Raw genomic sequence first — 22,802 nt, 5'->3', positions numbered from 1 at the left:
CCCCATCAATGCGTGCCTCATAATCAACAGATCGCGGTTTTGGGACGTAAAACCCCAGAATTTAATTTAACCAGGCCGACCAACGCGTTTGTACAAGGCAAGCAGTTGGTGTGCGTGTCGCGAGCGTGTGTCTGACGGCAGCAGCAACATAGCGACGACGACGGTGACGACAATCGTATGACAGCGACGGCGTCATTTCTTCTCCGACCGTTCGACGCGAGTTAACGACATGTGGACAGTTGGGTTCTGTATATAACAAATTAGTTATGCGGCATTCCGCAAGGTGGAGGAAGTATCACGAAAGGGAAGAATCCTCATCCGCCTGAATGTTTCACGAAGCCACAAAGAAGACCCATTCGGATTTCTCAGAAACAACGCTTCGCGGTCGAGAAAAAAATGCGCAATGTTCTATGTACAGGTACTCCTGGACGGGCGTAAGCGCGAGAAACATGTCTTGTGACGTCATCTGCGACTCAGTGTTGTTTTATCGTACGTACCTATGTATATGTCTATGCCATGTGGTCAATGTTAAAACCACAAGGGCATTTGTACTACGGCGACGAAACGTTGAAGCCTGTTCTGTTCGACTTAATTGGGCGGATCGCGAAGGTGGCATATTAAACAATGTCGCGTGGCCTTTATACATGCTTATATATAGGGTTAGATGAGGAAGAGGCTCGGTAACGTTGGCCGATCCCGAAGGCCTCGTTGAACGTAAGCTTGAGGCACTCCAACACCTCAGACACGCCTGACAGAGACTACAGTATATCGCATATATACACGGCAAACTCAACTCCTCCTACATAATTTGTTCCTCGAAGTATTTGCTTGCTCCTGTAAAAAAAAATATACAGGCTGTTTCAGCGAACACTTTCAAATTTTTTTAAAGGTTGCCTGTGGCACATAGCTCAATTCTAGTTTATGAGCCGGTCTACTCGGAGCGGAGGACACTACTTGCACAAAATATTGAAATGCAAAATCGACTAATTAACAAGAATTTACTAATCAACTTCTTAGCTAATTATCTTAAGACCCATATTGCAATTTACAAATTCTAGCAGCGGACTTCGCAAGGCGGATCCACTTAGAACGAATTCTCAGGACGACACCAGTTTCGAGATATAATTTCTTTGCAGAGAAATGCATTGGCGTTCCAGCTACTTGTATGCTTCAGTGCATGAAACGACGTTTTGCTAACAAATTAACTGAAACGCCAATGCATTTCTCCGCAAAGAAATTATATCTCGAAACTGGTGTCATCTTAAAGATTCGTTCCAAGTGGATCCGCCTTGCGAATTCCATGGCTATAACTCGTAAATTGCAACATGAGCCATAACGTAATGTTAAAAAGTTAATTAGTGAATATTTTAATAATAATTCGATTTTACATCTCAATTTCTTGTGCAAGTGTTGTCCGCCGCTTCGAGTAGACCCGCTCATGAACTAGAATTGTGATATTTACCCCAGGCAACTTTTGAAGGTGTTCGCTGAAACAGCCTGCATATATACTGCGTGGTTTCGCGGCTGGCTCGTCACTGTGTACGGCCGCCAGCCGGCTTCACGTTTACGAGCAAGTGTGCACACATGACCCAAGAAATTCGCTGTGTGTGTAGACTCCGCTCCGCTTCGTGTTTACGAGTCAGCACATATACAGGCTCTCGTTCCAAACCACGTTTCCCTGCGTCTCGAAGACATTCTCACTCCATTCAACGCTTCTACCGAGCCTATGTCTCCGCCACACTTGTATATAGTGTGTACGTCTCGGATCCATTTTCTTTGTGTTTGAGCCCGCGTCTGCACTTACGTCACCCGGCGCACTCAACCAACCAACGGCCCCCTTCTGTGTCCGGCAGTATCCCTGGGACCGGCCCACTACAGCAGCCGACACCCAACACCCGCCAGCTAGGTCGAGGGAGAGTCAAAGAAATCTTCACTTTGAAATTGTGAGAAACCACATAGGGCGACGAGTGTCCAAGCAGAGCTTCTGAAGTGTCCGAAATTGTATAATGCGGATCTGTGTGACGACAAAAAGACGACAGCTGCGACGGCGGAAGGACGGCGGCGGCGTGGAAATGACGGAACAACGACGAAGGCATGGCAACGAAGGAATGAAGTCAACTATCTGGCGACCAAGACGTGTTTGTGTCGACGCTGACGTGTGCGCCTATAGGTATACTATCTCACCCACCACCGTCCCTGGCCGTGTCGGTTTCTACTACATCCGGGAAAGGCCGATCGTGCGAGAGAGCAGGCAGCACCGACAAAATGGTGGGAAGAGGCAATTGGATTGGATTGGAGAAACTTTATTTTTGCCTGAAGAGGCAAAGAAAGCTTCGCCTCAAGAAGACTTTTCTGTGCTGTCCCTCACCAGAGAAGACGGAGAAGAGACGCCGACAGGCACATACGTATATCTACAGACAGTGCGGCTGCCCTTATACATCCTCAAGTAAAGACTCACGCTTATATAACATATACGACGGGCTGCGAGAATTATTCGGCAAAGGTAAATTGTATTTAAAGAACACGAAAGGGCACCGTTGGTATATTTTTTTGTTTGTTTCCACACAATGACTCTTAGCAGATACGAACGATTGTCAGAAAAGCAGATAAATTTACAAGTGCGTTTTTCTTGAATTTAAAAAACAATACTAAACTGAATAAAACCTAAAATATTTCTGCGAGTGAGGAAGAGACAAAATTTTTTTTGCGTTTGATGTCGCGTTCACGCTTACATTACCTTCTTGTTCTTGTCTCCTAGTGAAATGACGCCACCCACGAAGGGGGATCGGCCATGAATCGGGTGGTGAAAAAACTGTTATCATTTTTTTTTGATAAGCTAGAGTGAAATAAAATAAGTATCTTGCAAACACGATTTAAAGCGTCTACTGTTACATATATGAATAATCAATTATCTAAGTATTACACAAAAATTATGTGAGCATAGTAAGTATTAAGAATTCTAGCATGCGATCTTTTTGACTCACGCACAAAAATACACACAAACCTTCCTGAGGCTGTAACCCAGTACGGTAGCCCAAAGGGAAGTATTACAGGAAGAGTCAAATTCAAGCCGCGCTTTTGGAAAGGTTCTTCTAAAAATATTTTCCTTCGAATAATGAAACGGCGGCATGTCAGAAAGAAGTGTTGCAGAGATCCACTCTCATTGCATGAAGGACACAAAGGCAATATAGCCAGACCAGACCTGTGGAGGTAAAAGTTGAGTGGGGGGGACTCGGCCCCATAGTCTCGTGATCGTTACTTCAATTTTTCTAGTGGAGCACAATTTGTTGTTCCAAAGAAAATTGAGATGTGGGAAATAAGAAGTTAACAATGATGATTGCGCGAAGTTATTTATAGCATAGTATATTTTCTAAATCGCGCCGCAGTGATGAAAGCTGACGTAGGTAATATGGGAATTATCAGGCCATCGTGGGATGCTACTGCGAACGCATCTGCATATTGGTTTAAGCCTAGACCTTTGTCGCCTGGCACCCACACTAAACGAATGAGACGTAAGTGTCCTGGCAGGATAGAATAGGCAGTTTACAACGAATCTGACAATTTGGATGTGGTTAGTGAAGAACAGACAGACAATCAATTAGTTAGGATAACGGCTGATGACAGAGATGATGGTAATTTACGTAAGCTAAAATATTTGCCAGTATTTGCCCTTGAAAGATAGGCGTGAATTCAAGTAGCCGAATGGAAAACGATGAATTTATATGGGGTTATAAAATGCCTTTTCTGGTGATACAATGCCTTTTCTTCGCAGACAGAAGCATCAGTTACTATAACGATCATTGTATCCAGGTGTGCAAGATGTGCCAGGTGGTCTTCTAATATACTATTCAGATATTGATAGGGCAAATGTTTAGCATTGTTTGGATACATATCATCAAATTCAGTTTTAGCGACTAGAACCGCGGAATTTAGTAAGACCGCCTCGCATAGATGAATGGGTCCAATAGTTTTTGTACGAAAACAACTTGATGCTGTAGTGGTAATTAGAAATGAAGCTGATTCATTAATGAAAACACATTTTAATCTCCTCTGTGGTGATGCATATATATTTAGAAAAATTTGTACTGTAAGGATATGAAATCACATGAGAAGAGAAGGCAGGCGTGCTTCTTGATATAAAATATCATTAGCGACAAATTTAGGAAGCCCAAGAGAAACGTAATGCCTCTCGTTCTAATAGAACCAGAGGAAAGTTTTGTATGCAGGTCCGCCAGTAAACAAAAGGCAGCCCAACTATATTACTGGGCGAACATACATGAAATAGATTATAATGAAGGCATGCCGACGCAACCCTGATCGATTGGTGCTAAGTCTACGCAGCATTAACCTACTGCGCGTGCTCCCTTTGAGGTAATATGCTCTATATGCGGACACCAATTAAGCTTTTCGGTGTACATCACACTCAAATATTTAAGTGAATTCACCTGTGGAATACTCCCTTGTCGATAAAGAAGCGAAATTTGCACAGGAACGCTTTGAGGGAAAACTAGGAAGATGCTTTTTCTGATATTAAGAGGGAGTTTAATGCCATCAAGCCACAATTCTAGGCAGCTCATATAGGACTGTAGAGTTTGGTACTACAAAGCACGTAAATATGCCGATCCAGCAAAAAATTCTATGTCATCGGCGTATAGATATACACATGCACATCCTGCTGCAAAGGCACAGTACTCAGTAAAAGATTAAACAGCAATGGCCGGCAATAGAACTGATATTTGTGGTAGACCTCTTGACTGTTGACACGTTAATAAAAACGATCAGCGTTGAGAGCAGTAAAATTTTCTGCCATATAAAAATTCATAAACACGCGCGACAAAATAATTTGTTCGACCTGCATTCTGAAGCGCGTTTATTAGGCTTATACCTTTTCTACACTGTCATGCGCCTTAGTGATATCCAAAGTGACTGAGGCTGCATATATTTTTCTGACGTCGAGCTAGTTGAATATGACTTTCTAGGTCTATACATGGGCACACCAAATCAAGCATCCACGTCTGAAGCCAATTTGGCATGGGCTCAAGATCATTTTCACTATCAACCCATTATCTATGCGGTCGTGTAAGATTCTTTCGATGAGTTTTAGTACGTTAGATGCAAGATATATTGGCCTAATGTTATCTGAGACATAACCGGCACCTTGCTTCTTTAATAATGGTATTAATTTTGCAAGTCTCCATTCCGGAGGAATCCACGAATTTTTAATAGAGTGGTTTACGATGGTAAGTAATGCACGTGGCGAGATCTCAAATAACGTTTTTATTATTGACGTAGTAATGTCATCGGTGCCTGGTGCGGAATTAGGCAGCTGGCTTAGTAATTTTTTCAGCTCTGCAACTGTAACTTCTTTAAAGTCTTCGCCATGAGGGGTAGGCGGCTTAGCGTGATCGGGCTAATTCGACTTAAAGCGACATTCTAGACCTTTAACAATATTTTCAAGAAAATTGGCCAATTCACAGGGTGTTGGAACCACAGACTCGACATATATTTGTGCCGAAAGGACCTTTTCATTTCTCAGAAATCGAAAGAATGCTGTCTGTCGCATTTGCTGCTGTTCTCCTAAATATTGCTGCCACGAAGTTACAGTCTCTCCACTTGTTAGGACACTGGTTGTGAACTAGTTTTTGCAACGCTTCTTTTCTTGTCCTGTAATCACGTGAGCACTCTGCCTTACATCAAAGTTTAGACGACCCACTTTTAGCGGAGTGCACGGTGAATTGAGACTTCTTTAAGGAATCTTTTAAAATAGAAAATAAATACATGGCCTTTTTTTTCATTATCCCATTGCTGCTCACATAAATCCATGTGTAAGACCTTTTTGAATGTGCTGAAATTAGCAAAAGTATTTGAATGGATAGTAATTTGAGTCAATGAGCATGCGAGCTCAGAAAGTATAGGAAGATGATCTCTGCTTGTGCCCGAGTTTATAGCAGACCATGTACAAATTAGTACTACCGATAGTGAGATCTATCGCGTAAAGTGACCGATTACAAATAAATAGGGGTGTTCTTGCTTTAATGCATGATAACTTCTTGTTAGCAGCCCAAGCACACAAACGTTTGCCACTCGAATCGGTCTTGAACACCCCCACGAAATATGATGGAAGTTAAAGTCTCTGACAAAAAATGATTTCTTTTCTGCAGGACGTAATTACTGTATCTAGAACTCTAGTATTCAGAATGTCCCTGGGGAAATAAACATTAACTAATGTCAGTGGGATACGGCCTTGAATAGAAATGTCGATAGCTAGAATTTCACTTTCTGATGTCATAAGCTGGTAAGCCATTTTATCCCGGTGCGCGATTTTTGAAGAGATAAAGATAGCTAAGCCGCCACCACGAGAAGGACGTTCTAAACTAAATGTACGGTAATTTTTTTTGGATAACATGTCTTTTCTGCTAATAACCAGGTTTTTTGCAATGCAATGATATCAGGGGAGTGCAGGGTACAGAGGTAATCTAAGTCAATAGCAGCGGAATGCATAGAACGGCAATTCCACTGCATTATTGTTAGTGTACCTGTGCTGATCTGAGACCGGCAGCAGAAGCTGCCTTGTCTAGGATGCTATCCTTCAAAAAATATTTTTTTTAGAAATATTTTCTTTCTGGCACCTTTTTGTCTTCGTATTACGTATCATTGTAGATACTTGCGCTACGGGAGATGGGCGGCGTTCAAGAGCGCGGGACTCAAGCTCCGCATGTGTTTCTTGCGAGCCACAATCTGAGCTCCAATCTGATTCCTGCTCTGCATGATACACAGGAGAGGTCACGTTAGGCCGAATTTTAGAAGGGCCTGGATTGGATGTTTCAGCATCATTCGCTGGTGCTGCTGCTGCTTCTGCTTCTGCTGCTGCTGATGATGATGGACCTCTGCCATGGCTCGCACCCACTAAGGGGGATAGGCCAAGAATCGGGCGGCAGGAGGTAGCTAAACGAAATTCTTATTTGAAGACGATAAACGCAAAGTAAAAGAAATGCAAAAAAAAAGGAGATGATGCACTAACTACACTATAGTATGCGAGCGAGCAGTCAGACTAACTGAAAGGCGGATGTTAAAAGAGGCTACAATCAAGGAGAGATTATTGTTAATAATGAATTTAGAGAAACCAATTTAGGTGAAATGAATGCAGATTTGATATGTAGAATAAAGATACAATCATTAGCAGGGCAATCGTTTGGTTTCAGTTACATAACCAACTACTGCGGAACAAACGTCTCTGTGACTATAGCCTAGTGTAGATGACCCAAATGATAGTAATACTGGTATACTTAACCCTAATTCAATTTTGCGGAGTGGAGCTTCGAGTACTATATTTCTCTGGTGTGAATATCGTCTGCATGATAAAAGAAGTAGTGGTCTATAGATTCAATTTCTTTACAGTTGCGGCATAGAGGGGACATCGTCAAACCGACATGCTGAAAGTGTGGAGATGGTATCAGCGATAATTTACTTAATTCATTTTGCAAACAAAATTTTGTGCATCTTGATGCAGTCATGTAAGCTTTGTCCGGTAAAGCAGGAATGAAAGGTCCATTTAAAGAAGTTCTGGCTAATAAATCTGCCATTTCGTTTAAGTATAAACCGCGGCTGCCACGAACCCACAGCAAATTAATTTTTTATAAAATGGTAGGGACTAAATTTTGAGACGCACTTGACTCATTCGCATCTAAAGGCATTGGCAATCCTGTCGTCGTCGTTGTAGTTCACAAGTGGCACACATACCCGCGGACTATATATGGGGGCTTCACGATTTGTTGTTGTTGTTGTTGTTGTTGTTGTTGTTGTTGTTGTTCTGTAGCGCATACCCACAATCAGGTGACGTACAACGTCCAGTAAGCAAGTGCATTGTTTGTGTAGTTATGATGATGATCATGATGAATAAGAAGAAGAAGAAGAAGGAGGAGAAGAAGAAGAAGAGGATGATGATGATGCATGGTACATACCCACTAAGGGGAATTAAGCATTGTAAGAATCGAGTGACGCACACAAAAATGAGTTAATTAATGTACATATATACCGCAGTAAATAAAACGAGGTAGAGCAGAAAATAATGGGTGTTATTGAACAGTCAGTCGTGACCTGAACAATTTCTGTATCTTAACTAAAAGGAACAAAAATAAATAAATATACAAAATGAGATAAATGAACAAATATAAGAGAGCAATAGCGTTAATATTATAATGTATACGGGACTCACAAATGAAGTTTTTGATGGCATATTGCACGCATTCTTGGTGCATGTTCCCGAGTTATATATATATATATATATATGTGTGTGTGTGTGTGTGTGTGTGTGTGTGTGTGTGTGTGTGTGTGTGTGTGTGTGTGTGTGTGTGTGTGTGTGTGTGTGTGTGATTTTGCTTTTTTATAAGTATGTGAATTAATGGACTCAAGAAAGCAAAAGAAGAACCCGGTAATATGGGTGTGCAATGATTATACTTCCGATGAAAAATGTCGGGTGTACGTATTTTGCGTAGGGCTGGAACTATCACTGAGACTTCTGCCAAAAATATTACACAGAAATTGGGGCACCGAACTGAACTACGACATTTCCAAGGACTGTGCGAATATTCACACGTCCGTGTATTCTTCAAGCTGAAAAGTAGCGTCAAGTCTTGCTGCAGTAAGCCACAAGGGTACGCACACGCGCGGCGCTCCTCGTTCTATTAGAACTAGGGAATGTGGCTAATATAGGCGGGGAACCAGAGCGCAAGACGCGCCCTAAGTCGAAGATCGAATGCATCGTTCATGTATATCAGGTAATTCATTATGGTATGTGTGCCCCTCTGATTGCATGCCCCATCGACTTCTCTGCAATATTGCACGGATAGACCCAGCTGCTAAACGCTCAGTATTGTAAACGCTGTTTAAGATTTCCATCATTAAAAAACAAAAACAACAAGACATCTAATATTTTATACACTTGTGAAATAACAGATTAATGATTTGATTGATATATGCACTGGATTTAGAAGATGAAAAAAGAACGGCACTCTTGTTCATACGTAAGGTATTCGTGCAAGCACTCATACTATACTGAATATCCCATGCGGAATCAAAAACGCAAGTGCTTACGTGTTATTGATAAAGGGGTGAACTGAGTAAAATGCTAAATAAAACTTTATAGCACTCCACCTTGTGGTACGCCACGGGTCTGTCTGAACATTTCCAAATGCCACTTTGAATGTTCCATTCATTCTCTTTCGTAATCCTGCTTTGTTGATGTTCTCATTCCGTGTTCTTATATATTTTACTACTAGTTCTCGTTTGGTGGCCTGACATAAAATGTACCATTCGCGTGTTTCAAGATACTTCGCGACTGCGCACTGGGGTGTGCGGAGGTGGGGAAAAACGTATTTAAAGAAAGGGAAGGGTAGGGGCTTGGTGTTCACGGGATAAAATTTCAATTTTTTATACTGCACCGCATTACTGAACTAGAACTCTCAGATCCATTAACTACAAAGGGCATAGCTATACAATTATCGTCATCGTCGTCGTCGTCGTCATCGTCGTGGTCGTGGTCGTGGTCGTCGTCGTCGTCATCGTCGTCGTCGTCGTCGTCATCATCATCATCATCATCATCATCATCATATGTAGCCTAGATTACCGTATACTTGCGGCCTCCACACAGCCTGCGCTTCTCCGTTCAAGGTTGAGAGAAGTGTCGCAAAAGCCCAAGACGCGCTTCCGCAGCGCAAGTTCGAGGCCCTAGAGTTCTGACCCTCGCAGGACGTTTTATCGTTCATCTAAAGTCAAGATAACGCGTGATCCGGGCACTGCTTCTTCCCCGCGTGGCGGCAAGGGCCCCGCTTGCCACTGCAGCCTGCACGGCGTCGCTGGCACCGAGGCACCCTCTCGACCTGCCGCGGCGCATGCATGCTGCGGCCGATAGCGGATCGGCGACATCAAAGACGCCACTTGACCGCCGCCGCTTTGTATCTGGCTTCGCGTCGTTCTTCCGCCCACCGTGTGTCCAGGCAGACACTTGCAGCACTGATCGTCACAGCGAAGTTAGCGCACTCTATAATGACGCTGGCAGCCTAGGCGTCCTTCAGTAACTGTCATGTTAAGTTCTTTGATTTCCTTCCTACAAGGAAAGAGGCAGTGCAGCATATATATCAGTGAAGCATAGAATCACAGGAGCGGGCACAGAAATAGTTCAAGGAATAGAATCACGTAGGAAAAATAAGAGGACATTACTGACGTTTCGGCCGCGGGAGCTATATATATATATATATATATATATATATATATATATATACAGGTTGTTTCAGCGAACACTCAAAATTTTTTAAGGTTGCCTGTGGCAGATGGTTCAATTCTAGTTTGTGAGCCGGTCTGCTCGAAGCGGTGGACACTACCTGTACAAAAAGTTGAAACGCAAACTCTTTTAATTACCTAGGATTCGTTAATTACCTTTTTAGCTAATTATCTTATGACCCATATTGTAATTTACACATTCTAGCAGTGGACTTCACAAGGCGGATCCACTTGCAACAAATTCCCAGAAGGACATCAGTTTCGAGACATAAATTTCCGAACTTTGCGGAGAAATGCATCGCCGTTCCAGTTACTTGCGTGCTTCAGTGCATGAAACGACGTTTTGTTAACAAATTAACTGGAACGCCAAAGCACTTCTCTGCAAAGTTTGAGAATTTATATCTCGAAACTGGTGCCATCTTGAAAATTCGTTCCAAGTGGATCCGCCTTGCGAACTCCACGGCTAGGAATTGTACATTACAATATGGGCCATAATGTAATTAGTTAAAAGCTTAATTAGTGAACTTGTATTAATTAACCGATATTGCATCTCATTTTTTTTTTGCAAGTATTGTCCGCCGCTTCGAGTACACCAGCTCACGAACTAGAATTGTGATATCTGCCACAGGCAAATTTTAAAGATTTTTGAAAGCTTTCGCTGAAACACCGTGTGATAATCGGGGGCCCGATTATTATTAGTCAGATCATAAGAAGCCAACAACAATGGCACCGAGGACAGCACAGGGGAAATTCTTTGTAGTTCTTAACTGAACTAAAGGAATGATAAATTAATCGAAATGAAAGTAGATTTAAAAAAAAAAACAACTGGCCGTAGGTGGGGTATACAAACACACGTCTTCGGATTACGCGTGCGATGCTCTTACTAACTGAGCTATACCACGGCGCCATTTTCCCATCCACTTTCTGGGGTGTTTATGCCTGTTTAATAGAACTAGCCCTAGAAGTTCTGCCCAGCGCCACCACTCAACGACCATGGCAGTGGATGTGGAACATCCTATCCACCGCAGGCATCATGTACGTGAACTTATTTGGGTGAAGGCAAGTGGTCAATAAACCCACACATGTTACCTGAAGGCATCAGAGCTGCTGGATTTGAGACCCTGACTATATGTAATGAACGAGAAGAAAGGAAGCCGAGGCCCCGATTGTTATTAGTCGAATCATATATATACATATACATATATATATATATATATATATATATATATATATATATATATATATATATATATATATATATATATATATATATATATACACGTGTGTGTGTGTGTGTGTGTGTGTGTGTGTGTGTTAACGGCTTCCGGGCAAAAGCAATGCATGCCGCCCTTGCAGTACTGTCAGTGAGACGGATGTGGCTGCTTCGGCAATGTTAGCACAATGTAGACTTACTGATACCGAGCGCGCCTCGACCGCCATGTATACCTTTCTGCTCCAACTTGCATCTTGCGCGACGTATGACGCGTCCTTTTGTTCCCTTCTCCGATAAATAGCTATCTACGAAACACTTGCACGTGACGTCACGGAGGCCATGGATTTAGGAGCCTGTTCACACCTTTTACATAGCTGCTATAGAGATAAGCTGCACGTAAGCGTGGAATCGATGAATTCGATGTTTTTCCTGTGCCGCAGTTTCGTATAGCATGCCGTCTGCAACGACGGCACTTCTAGACGTTTATACACTGCGACGACAGCTTCAGCATAGTCAAAAATGAACGTTGGTAAGAAATTGTCACAAAACGGAAGAGTTGCAGAAGAAGAAAACGACGATCCTAAGCATCGTCATTGCAGTGGGCTATAGCCGGGCGGCGCGGGATATTACTAATGCTGAAGTAACATAAAAGAAGGATCAATATATATATATTTTAAGTGTTGCTATATGCAAAAGAAATTCTGCTTTTATTACCAATTTCGCTCATAAACCACAGAAGCATAACGCAGCAGTGACTGTTTTATTAAGGTCAAGTACCTACGAGAATTTTTCAGCATTTCTACCCCTCCTGTAAAACGTTTGAGGTATTGGGAAAGAAAGGGAGCAAAAAGCATAATTACGCTCCATCTGCCCTGGCAGCTGATGCGACTCCAGGCCGTGCCACATCAGCACAACGTGTGGGCGTCCGTGGAACGTGTTATTTCTTATTAAGAGAGAAATAGAGAGAGAGAGAGAGATTAGTGTACTTATTTGCCAAACGACCCCCTGCTTGACCCGCGTTCCCCAACTCGCACCGCGTAACAAACTCACGCGAGACAGTTGACATCGCTGCGCAACGAAAGGCAATCAGCAGCAGACACGTGACCTCTTTTTTCTTCGGCGTCATGTATGATTTGGCGTCACGAGTCGCCACCGCTGCCGTTGCTCGGCCACGCGCGCGCCACGCCTGACGTCAGCTGCGGCGCGCATAAAATATGGCCACCAGGGGGGCGGGGCTCGCACGCAGCCGCGCGGCCTCCTAATCGGGCCGCTCGTAAATCCTCGCGCTCCGCAAACACCTACTCCCCCCCCCCACCTCCCTTGCGCTCCCCCCCTCCCCACCGTTCTTTTTCAGCGCGCGCTCTCGTTCTTTTGACGGAGCCGCGTCCCTTTGACTCGCTGCTGCGCCGCGCTGGTCGCGGCCGTCCAAATAGGTGGCAATGTAAACGGAAGCAAAGCGTCGTCCGAGTGCGGCGACAAAATGCGCCGCCTTGTCGCGCGAAAGTTGCCCCCTATCGACTTGTTCGGGTCAACGTTCCTGTGGCTTCAATCCGCCGTTTTCGGCCACCTTGTCGTCTCTGTCGCCCTGTAAACTCCTCTCTTGCGTCCGTGTTCTTCGCGACGAACCAGAAAGAACACTACCCAACGGATTACTTACCTTCATTAGGTCCTGTCTTGTATGCCGGTGCGACACGTGCACTTCGAAGGCCCTCGAACCAGTGATACCGCCTTTTTTTTTTTTTTTTTCTTGAGTGATGGAGCCTTTGCCGATAGTCGTTCGACTCAATGGCGAACTTGGTGCTGCTACGCGGGTAAATTCCACGGCCATCGAGTCAGAAGTCAATCGAGTCGACAGAGTTTCGTGGAACTCCCTCGAAATCTCGACGCACCTTCTCGTAGTTTTCGAGCCAACACTAAAAAGAAATGTCTTCCACCAACACATTCTCTATTACATATCAGCACCTATACTTAAAAATAGTGTATGTATGCGCCGATAATGTAACGAATTATCAACTCGGCTCTTTATTTTTTCGTCCTTTTCTCCCGTTTCTTCGTATAGCTTTGGTTTAATGGCGACTATCGTACAACTCGTTCGTAGTCTGAAATAAGTGAAACTCACAACGGCCGTTGAACGCCCCCCATTCTCTTTCCGTTGTTTTCCACGCAGTTCTCTTCTGAAAGCAAATTTCTTCGCACGGACGAGTTCAAAAGAGGCTGTTCGTCACGTGGCAGGCCTCGCTCGCCATATGCATGCTATAGCTGTACACCGCGAGCGCAGTGCATTATACTTCCGGTGCCCGGAAACCGCGCGTTAGACCCGAGTCGGGCGAACGGGTTGGCCCGCTGTTTGCGCGCCGCGGCGGCGACGGCCCTCTTCCGGCCGATAGCGTTGCGCCCGCTTATCGGGCCACCCTCGCCTCTTCCTCCTCCCGCTGCACCGCGGGCTAATCCGCGGGATCATCTCCTTTGCCGCCGCAACGACCGCGCCCACGCGTATGCGGCCGCTCGGGCCGCGCGTATACCGGTCGGTCCACGCGTCCTCTTCGAGCGCGCAGCTGCCGACCGGCCGAAGCCTGTTGAAACAAGACAACGTATAAGAGGAGATAAAATGGCGGCGGTCGTCTGTTTAACAGAACGTGTTATGCGGGAATACGCAAGGTGGAGAAAGGCGCAAACGGCATTCATTCGTCCAATAATAAATAAAGAAGGAAACAGTAACAGCGATGACGAGGCAAACAAGGTTTAGTGTCGCGCTTGAACACCTCGAACCGTGGTCGAACTGTTCGCGGGTGCGACATCTTGGCGCTGTGTATAGCGGGCAAGGCAACTGCTGCTGCGCCGCAGGAACAGTGCCCACATATGTGGCTGCTGTAAATGCCAGGAAACACACGAGCCTGGGCGTGATGAGAAGCGCGGCCAGTGGCGTTGCAGGCGTCGCATTTCGATGGTGCACGAGATGAGACGGATCGGGAAACCGCCGACCAATCATACTCCATCTCGCATGTGACTTGCAGCACTGCCGAAGGTGCGGAGGTTTACACGGGCAATGTCCTTGCGCAGTGGAATAAAGTTCCGGTCGTAACTGTCTGATTAGTGGTGAGAATAGACAGGTTTATTTTTTCTTGTTATCGCTGCAACGTGACATACGTTACAGCGATACGTGACGCGTCAGGCCCTTTGCGCATGCACGTCGAATACCACGAATTACTGTGGCGGTTATACCACCGGTAACCGTAACAGCTGCCTTAACCATGATTACCTACATGGCAGCGTGGCAGCGCCCAGACTGCCCGCTTCGATACGAATTCGTGCTTGTTGCTCTTCGATCTCAGCAAAAAAAAAAAAAAAAGAATGTCAAAATCCGTCATCGCTTAGTTAAATCTGACGCTGAGCTTCGCAGTTATTTTTGAGATAAGCAGTTTGTTTTGACGCTGCTAGGTATACGGACTCGGCACCGAGTCGTAAAGTTGGTTTGATTTCCACTTAATTAGCAGATATCGCAACAACATTGGCACTGGTGATGCGTTGGCGAAATGCGGAACGTTGTAAAGGCCTTATTGTTCATTATATATATATATATATATATATATATATATATATATATATATATATATATATATATATATATATATATATATATATATATATATATATAGGTTCAATATGCGTTTCGCGATATGAATAGTCCAGCTCCAGGACTAGCATTATCCTATCTGCTACAGGCAATTTCTAAAAAATTCTGTAAAACTTAAACCTGATTACCAGTTATAACATGAGGTGTGCACCAATAGGTTATACTTAACGGTCTTCTAGCTGTCTTTACGGACTTTACATTGCAAAACTGCACTTTGGCTTTCGCAAACGCTTTAGAGGAAGCCCTCAAGTAATTTGGTAACCTGAGGTGCTTCGATCGCTTACACAGTTTATCTTTAGACAGCTTGTAGAAATGTATACAGACATCTTATCGTGATTTTTATAAATTGTCTTACATATTTCAGAGACTTCAATTTATTTCTCTACTAGAATCACTTTTTTTTCCCCTCTGATAGCCTCTCTTCAAGAACCCGCACGAGAGTCTATTGACCACAATAGACCAAAGGAAATAGTCAAAGGAAACTTGCTTTTATATATACCGAAACACACAGGTATATAAGAAGGCGAAGTGGTATATCTGCAGTGAGTTTAGAGAACATCTGTTGATTGTACAAATTAGCTTTATGAGGGAAGTCTCTCTAAACGTTATATGTAAACGAGTGATTCTGCATTCCAAACCTCCAGAACGCCATCGGGGATCGTACTCGCGACCTAGTTTTTGAAAGTATACGTGACTTTCGACTCAATAGAAAAGGGAGCGGCCTAGCCGCCATTTATCTTTGAGAGTACGCAAAATATCAACACCGGTATAACGGCTAGAAGAAATAAACACCGAACGTTAGAGTAAAGCGCTCTCTTACTTGAAAAGATAAATAAATAAAGGAAGAAACGTACAAGCTGTGTTTCCAGAAAACACAGACGGCTGGCGCCGAGACATCCTCGTCCCTTGGCAAATCGATGAGTTTGTGCGCAGTCCGCTCGCAATCTACCCACCCTATCTCCCCATCGCGTCTTCTTAATTAGCTGGAAACACGGGTGATAAAACAGAAGAGGCGCCACGGATCCCTATCTGCAGACACGGGCCAGGCATGTCCAGCTGAGCCATAGCCGATAAGAAGGGCGGCATCTCTGGAAAAATAAGGCTATGTCATGTCCTCTTTTCAACAAACAGCAAATAAGAAAGAAAGAAAGAAAGAAAGAAAGAAAGAAAGAAAGAGAAAAAGAAAGAAAGAAAGAGAAAAAGAAAGCCGCGAGGTGGCGCAGAGTCGTTTAGAAAGCACTTGGGTTTCAGCACATGTTGTGTGTATATATATATACACACGAGAAAACTCCTTATGCCATCTCTGGCAATTGAGATTTTCACAATGACATCATGAGTCCGACGAAGGCTTTGATGGTGTGAACCGCTTCCATTACGTATACACACCTCATTAATTTCTCACAGGCACATTATTCAATCCTCTATATGTACCTGTTAAATTGAATCACAACATCCGACTTTCCCGACGCTGTCTGCGTCGTCGACACAATCAACATGCCCGATCGGGATCGCGTTTCAACGCGTGAATTCATTGAGTGCAAGTCGTGCTCACTGGCACCCCTTCTCCTTGTTCTTTTGACCCGATGGCTTTGGCGTTCAGCTGCTGAGCACGGGGTCAAGGGTTCGATTTATTCTGATGCGGGAGGAATAAAAAAAAAACAAAGAACGCTCGTGTACTGAACTTTGGGTGCGCGCTAAAGAACCTCATGGGTGGTTAAAATTAATCCACTCCTTGGCACTCCTCGGAGTCAATTGAGCAGCTGCAGGGCGTTAAACCTCACAACTCAAAATTATTAATGGCTTTGGGCTTGCATAAGCGCATAGAAGCCGATTCGCGTGCATGTGCATTGGGCAGTCAAGTCCATTCCATTTTTGTCTTCGGCCTGTTCGGCGCTGACACTCTTTAGCGTATCGTTTCTGCTATTTTTCTCCAACCACTTCGTATTCGGTTTGCCGGGCAGTACGGGTTCGTCTCCCCGCTGCCCTTCGCTTAGTTTCACGCAGCAGCTCGCAGGCGAGCAGCCATGCATGTAGTATGTACCGCTTTCTGCCGCGAGCCGCCCCTCTGCATGTGCGGTGTCACGTGACGCTTACGTGGCGTCACCTTTTCTCCTTCCATATGCGCTGTGCCACGGCCGCCGAATCCACGGAAATGACCGAGCGGATGCAGTCGCCCGATGTGCCCTCAACGGCGTCTGTGTTGCCATCCCGTTTTCGGGAGTGGACGAAGCGGGTAAGCTTCGCGCGCCTTGGCGCGAACCTGAAGTTTCTGGCATTCGACAGATTGCACAAACTTGTGTCTTCATCTCTTGCCGCATACACATCTGCAGCTGAGCTTTCTCTCTGACCTATAGTACACGGGGTGAACTAAACTCTTCCGCGTCGCCTCTATAGCTTGTTAGGGTGACCATCTGAGGACGCATTATACTTCTTTCTCGTTGGAATTACCGATGGACTTCTGCGTGCCGTTTGCTGTTGAAGCGAAATTGCCACACAACTGCTCTGGGAGTTCTGTCGTCCTGGTGCATGCCAAGTACACTGCTCTCCGCAACACTATGTGACGCAGGCTGGCTGGACAACTGTCCACTTTTAGAAGAGAACGACACTGATCTCGACCGAGTGTAAGGGAATGCTCAAATGGATGTGATCGTCTTCGTGACCTCTACCATGGACAAAGCTTGAGGCTGGTTTTGATGCGTCCGTCTACCCGTCCATTCCTTTACGCCGTCTTCGCACGTAAGGTTGCTTCCTGATCTTCGGGTTCATCCTCGTCGTACTGCGAAAAAGAAATGAACCAGCCCCACTGGGGAGCGAACTCGGTCCCCTCCGGCAATGAGTATAGTTTTCGGCCGGTCGCGCTATAGCAACTGAGTTAGCGCACAGTTTCGGCGTTTGACGATTTGAGCGTGGTTTCGTGCTCCATGTAGACTCTGAGACTGGCGGCATCCGTGCATGTGTTTCGAGGGCCCAAGCCGCAGGTAATATAGTTGTTGAGGGCGAAGACGTTGCGCGCATTGTAAAAAAAGTTGTTCCTGAGAAGATGGCGGTTGCACGCTGTGTACACATGTATTTCACTCAACGGACATGATTTACTACGCATCTGCGTAGAGGCCGCTAAGTGTAGATGAAAAATAAAATGGATATGACCCGACCACGTGAACTATCAGTACGCATTGGACAACCCCTATAGTCACACGAGAGTATCTATAGATCCTGTGCTTCAGTGTTCCGTGCTGCACGGTATACAGTCTTCGCGAGCTCTCTATTATAGAGCACTGTTGGGGCACGAAATCATAGCAAGGATGATACATAGCGCCCCGTCTCCTACATCCATTCGCTATATAGGTTTTTCCGTTGTATAAAGTTCAGATACGCCAGTGCGCTGTCTTTATTATGCACTTTGTTTACTGTGAGGAATACTTATGAGGAATAAGGTGAACGCGTCTGTTTGTTGGCAAGAATTGCTTATGCGAATCTCACACCATCTAAAATAAAAAAACATTGCGCGGTAGTGTGGGAAACTGAACCGGGGTCCATGAGTCTTCAATCCGAGCGCCCTTACCACTACTCCACATTTGCCTTCTGCTGCGAAAAACCGTTGCAGACGAGGAAACGGGTTGAGGGTGTCCCTCTCCGGCCGAGCAGGTTCCCCAGGCTGCGCAGAACAATGCGCAGTGAGAAGAAAATGGCTTTGACACAACGGGTATGAGGTCAAAGATGAGTATTACAAAAAGCTTCGCGACGACCATCGCTATCGGTCCAGCATTGCCATTATAGAAAAAGAAAAGGAAAGAAAGAAAGCAAAAGACGCTGGTTATAGGACGGGGGGCCGAATCCGGGACATTTGCATCGGCTTACCGAGGCAAAGGCTGAAGCTCGAAAAGCAGCAACCCGTTAGCGGGCGCGTGCTCTTCAAAAACTACAGAAAGAAGATAGTGTGGTAGATAGATAGAAAGAAAAAAGAAAGAGAGAAAGAAATAACTAAGTGGACTGGGAAAGAGTAAGAGCCGCGAGGAAACGCCTCCTCGGTTCTTTACGTCCTTTCCTCTCTTCTTTCTCTTTTTCTTCTTCTTTATTTTGGTATACAGTTTACCATAATAAAACATTCGCAGGCATAACATGAGTCGGCTGCCACAAGACAACGGTACTTGGAAATCGCTGAGATATCTTCGTCCTTCAGTAGACATAACAATTGATTATTATTATTTGATTATTATTATTTTTACTGATTGGATTAGAGATATTGTACTTGCTCGAAAAACCAATGATTGGCAGCGCATTTTTTTTTTCGCGAGCTTCTTCCCCACTGGAAACATAGCGCTTAAGCAATGCGGTCACCGAAAGACAGACAGACGTGGATGATGCACTGTCTTTGTCTTCCACCCACGTCGCATAGGTGCTATTCTTTTTCCATTGTCAGACCAGCTAGCCCAAAAGTATGTTCTCATAAACTCCTTTGACACTGCCTTCACTCACTCCTTGTTCACTCTTGTGGTACCGAGCAGCTTCAGTATTGTACTGCCACCCTTCCTTGGACCAACCAACCTCGTTTCCTCTTGTCACCAGGGTCACCGATCGTTGTTGCCCATTTTGCCGTTATATACGCCTCCCACGTCCATCGCCCACGCCCACAAACCATATAGGCATCTACATCTCAGCCTTTACCCAACTTCCGTTGCTTTCGCTGTCCCTGCAGGATGATGCAGCTGCGGTTTGATTCCCACTGCGTCCGCTCGGTGATTAGGATTGGTGCTCGACTGGACAGCTCCTGCGCAAGGTGCTTTCACGCAACGTTACAGCCAGTAAACCTGCACACCACTCTTCTCTCTTGTATTCGCGCTCTTCTCCTCAGCCACCCAAAAAACTAGCTTTTCTTTCGCATCTGATATCCGAACCTGCGCGCCTTTTTTCAACCGTTTCTCAAAAGGCTGTTAACCGAAAGGTGGCTTCACCACAATAAACACCTTTGTGTGAAGAAGCCTACTTTTACGCAATTCCCTTCATCTTGCTAGTCATTCATTCACACTCAGGGTATATATATGCGTATACACTTTAGGGCATGAAGGGGCAATGTATGAAATAAATATCACGAGCAAAACGCAGGCACACACGCACGCGCAGTCAAACAAAATACTTGATTTCTTAATTAATCTTGAGAACGCGCTTGAGTGAGCAAAATCTTAAAAGCAGTGCATTATGAACATAAAACACCATACAAGCGGTACTTATGCAAAACATTACTGCAATATAAGTTAATACGCGTTTGAAAAAGGCAGAGTCTGCAATACCGGTACGTGAAAATGCATGTAGTCTGGTCATTATCTATTTTATTAAAAATGAGTCCACATGGGTTTTTGTGTTGCTATGGGATATGTTGACCTCATAAGATGGTGATATTTACAAGACGGTATATATGGTGCTAGGCGTATAAAGACAGACGAGATAGAACGATTATAAAATTTATTACAAAAGCAAGAACAATAAATTTTTATGTGTGTTGTTATGAATTTGATATTTAGAGCCGCTTTCGTTTATGTGATGGTGGCCGTTCTTCAGCAATTAGCAAAACAGAATCATACATGACGTTTCTGCGCAGTTTCATATTTATTCCCTAGGGAAGTCTAATATGAGTACGACACAGATGATGTGTATTCTAAATGCAAAACGTTTTAAGTGACATGAAGCCGGCGAACTTAGTGACGGTGCTGAAACTATTTAATTTAATCGAATATATCTTGAGTTACTGTTCGCTTCGGACCATTTGAAATGAGAGGAAGAAATGAAGTTGTGCAGGCTATCTGATGCGTATACGACAGATAAGCGGTGGTCTATTGTAGAGTATAGCAGGATGGGTTTAAGAAAAGGGCAATACAGTCGAAGGCGATAGAGGGCTAGATGAAGTGATGATATTAGGATATCTGCTGGCGTAGTTGGGTCAGGGATAACTGTAGGTTGCCTGGGAGAAGTCCTTCGAGCCCTGCAGTAAACTTTCTGATGATGACAATAGTGATGAATTGGTGATAGCACATCAACGTTCAATTTCTTCAGCAATAATGGTTGTACAGCATCGTGCTTTCTCTCTTTCCTCTACGCAGGCAAAACCCGGACCAAGGACAAGTACCGCGTCGTGTACAGCGACCACCAGCGGCTGGAGCTGGAGAAAGAGTTCCACTACAGTCGGTACATCACCATTCGGCGCAAGGCGGAGCTAGCGGCAATGCTGGGCCTAAGCGAGCGGCAGGTCAAGATCTGGTTCCAGAACCGGCGCGCCAAGGATCGCAAGCAGGCCAAGAAACAGGAGGAGATGCTGCACCGAGAGCTGGTCAAGGCAGAGCCCGTTCCTACCGCCACGCTGCCGCCTTTCTCGGCGGCGGCGGCGCCCACCGACGGCTACTCATAGTACATGCACGCCGTGGACACACCCTCCCTCTCTGCCGCGGGCGGCCCTCGCCAACGTATAGTTTCGTACGAAGACCGCTAGGGGAGAAATCTGGCGCTGGTGAAGGTGCGGGGCACCGAAGTTACAATGAACTATTCTAGTTCAGTGTACCGACGTCGCGTTTCAAAGCCACCTGCACAGGGATTAATGATGGGAATAAGCAGGAGGTACATGGATTTTCCTCGTCATTCACCATAGGGCGCAGAAAAGGACATGCTGAGGGAAGATAACGATCTCGAAATAAGAATGAGCACTGACTCGGCGTAGTCGAAAGCAAATTAGCGCTATGCAGACGACAGAGCCCGTGTATCGGCTGGTGTGTTCATTGCGGCCTTTCGCTTCAAATAGTAAGTTCAACTCGGTAGGATGAAGAGCCAAAGGTAGCAGGCGTGTTGTTTCGTTATGCACGCAAGCATTCTGAGGCTGATTTAGCGTGCACTCTCGGTGAAGCCAAGCCGAAAGGAAGAAAATCGATGTCCTACCAACGGTTACCATAACGAGTGAACGACTGCACGGCCGGACTGTTTTCAAGTAATCTTTGTACGAAACTATACGTTTCTCCACGGACGCGCAGGCCAACGGGGCTCATCGTGCAATGGACAATGTGCGCGCCTTCGAGATGGCGCCGTGGTGGAGAACAGGACTCTTATTCTGTGCATGGACACGTGGTGCCACGGACTACAAGTTACGGCGTGTTTATACGGACCACTTTATGGGCACGCGATGACTTGTGTGGCGAACTCTGAGCACTGTTCTTTGCATGTGGCAGCGGACAACCGACAGTGCGCGAACGTGCGCCTCACCACGAGGCAGTGCTGTGCGCAGTTCCATCGGGTAATAACGTTTTTGTTTTCAGTGTTTGTGAAACTAAATCCAGTTTGCGCTCATTACATTTTGCTCTGCGTTTGATAAAAAAAAAAGAAGGAGGAATGCTCTGGCTCACTGTGCACAAAGCACACCAGACCTGAACCAAGGCTTGCGTTGAGTGAAGGTAAGGAAAAACGGCACCGAGGAAAGTGGTAGAACATGAAAACTAGCTGGATGGGCTAGTTGGTACAGTTGGCTCAGATGGTATACATTCTCGTGCATGTGTTGGCGTCTGTGACTTTGAAAGCCACTGTGCGACTCGTGCAGTCAGAGAATAATACGCACAGAGCCCACGGTCCAACATTTCCTGCTGCTTTGAAGATATCCAGAAACAGCGGATGGAAGCGACTCAGCATACACAAGTAGTATCA

The 22,802-nt window shown here is 45.1% G+C and overlaps 1 protein-coding gene across 3 annotated transcripts in view; it reads left to right on the top strand.

Annotated features, from left to right (window-relative positions):
• Positions 1-22,454, top strand: part of LOC142578947 (homeobox protein CDX-1-like) — a 33,769-nt gene extending 11,315 nt beyond the window's left edge. Inside the window, exons 2-3 of one of the 3 annotated variants that reach the window (XM_075688678.1) lie at positions 17,296-17,358; positions 21,221-22,454. In XM_075688678.1, the coding sequence (XP_075544793.1) occupies positions 17,296-17,358; positions 21,221-21,525 (368 nt within the window). In that variant the 3' untranslated portion in view covers positions 21,526-22,454. Of the gene's footprint in view, positions 1-17,295; positions 17,359-21,190 lie in introns of all 3 variants that reach the window. The other 2 variants (XM_075688679.1, XM_075688680.1) reach the window with 2 other exon arrangements.
• Positions 22,455-22,802: the final 348 nt, after the last annotated feature.

The sequence above is a fragment of the Dermacentor variabilis genome, chromosome 4, assembly GCF_050947875.1.
Source record: "Dermacentor variabilis isolate Ectoservices chromosome 4, ASM5094787v1, whole genome shotgun sequence".
NCBI classification, from domain to species: Eukaryota; Metazoa; Arthropoda; class Arachnida; order Ixodida; family Ixodidae; genus Dermacentor; species Dermacentor variabilis.
The sequence above is the reverse complement of the archived record's forward strand: the minus strand, read 5'-3'. Positions and strand labels throughout refer to the sequence as shown.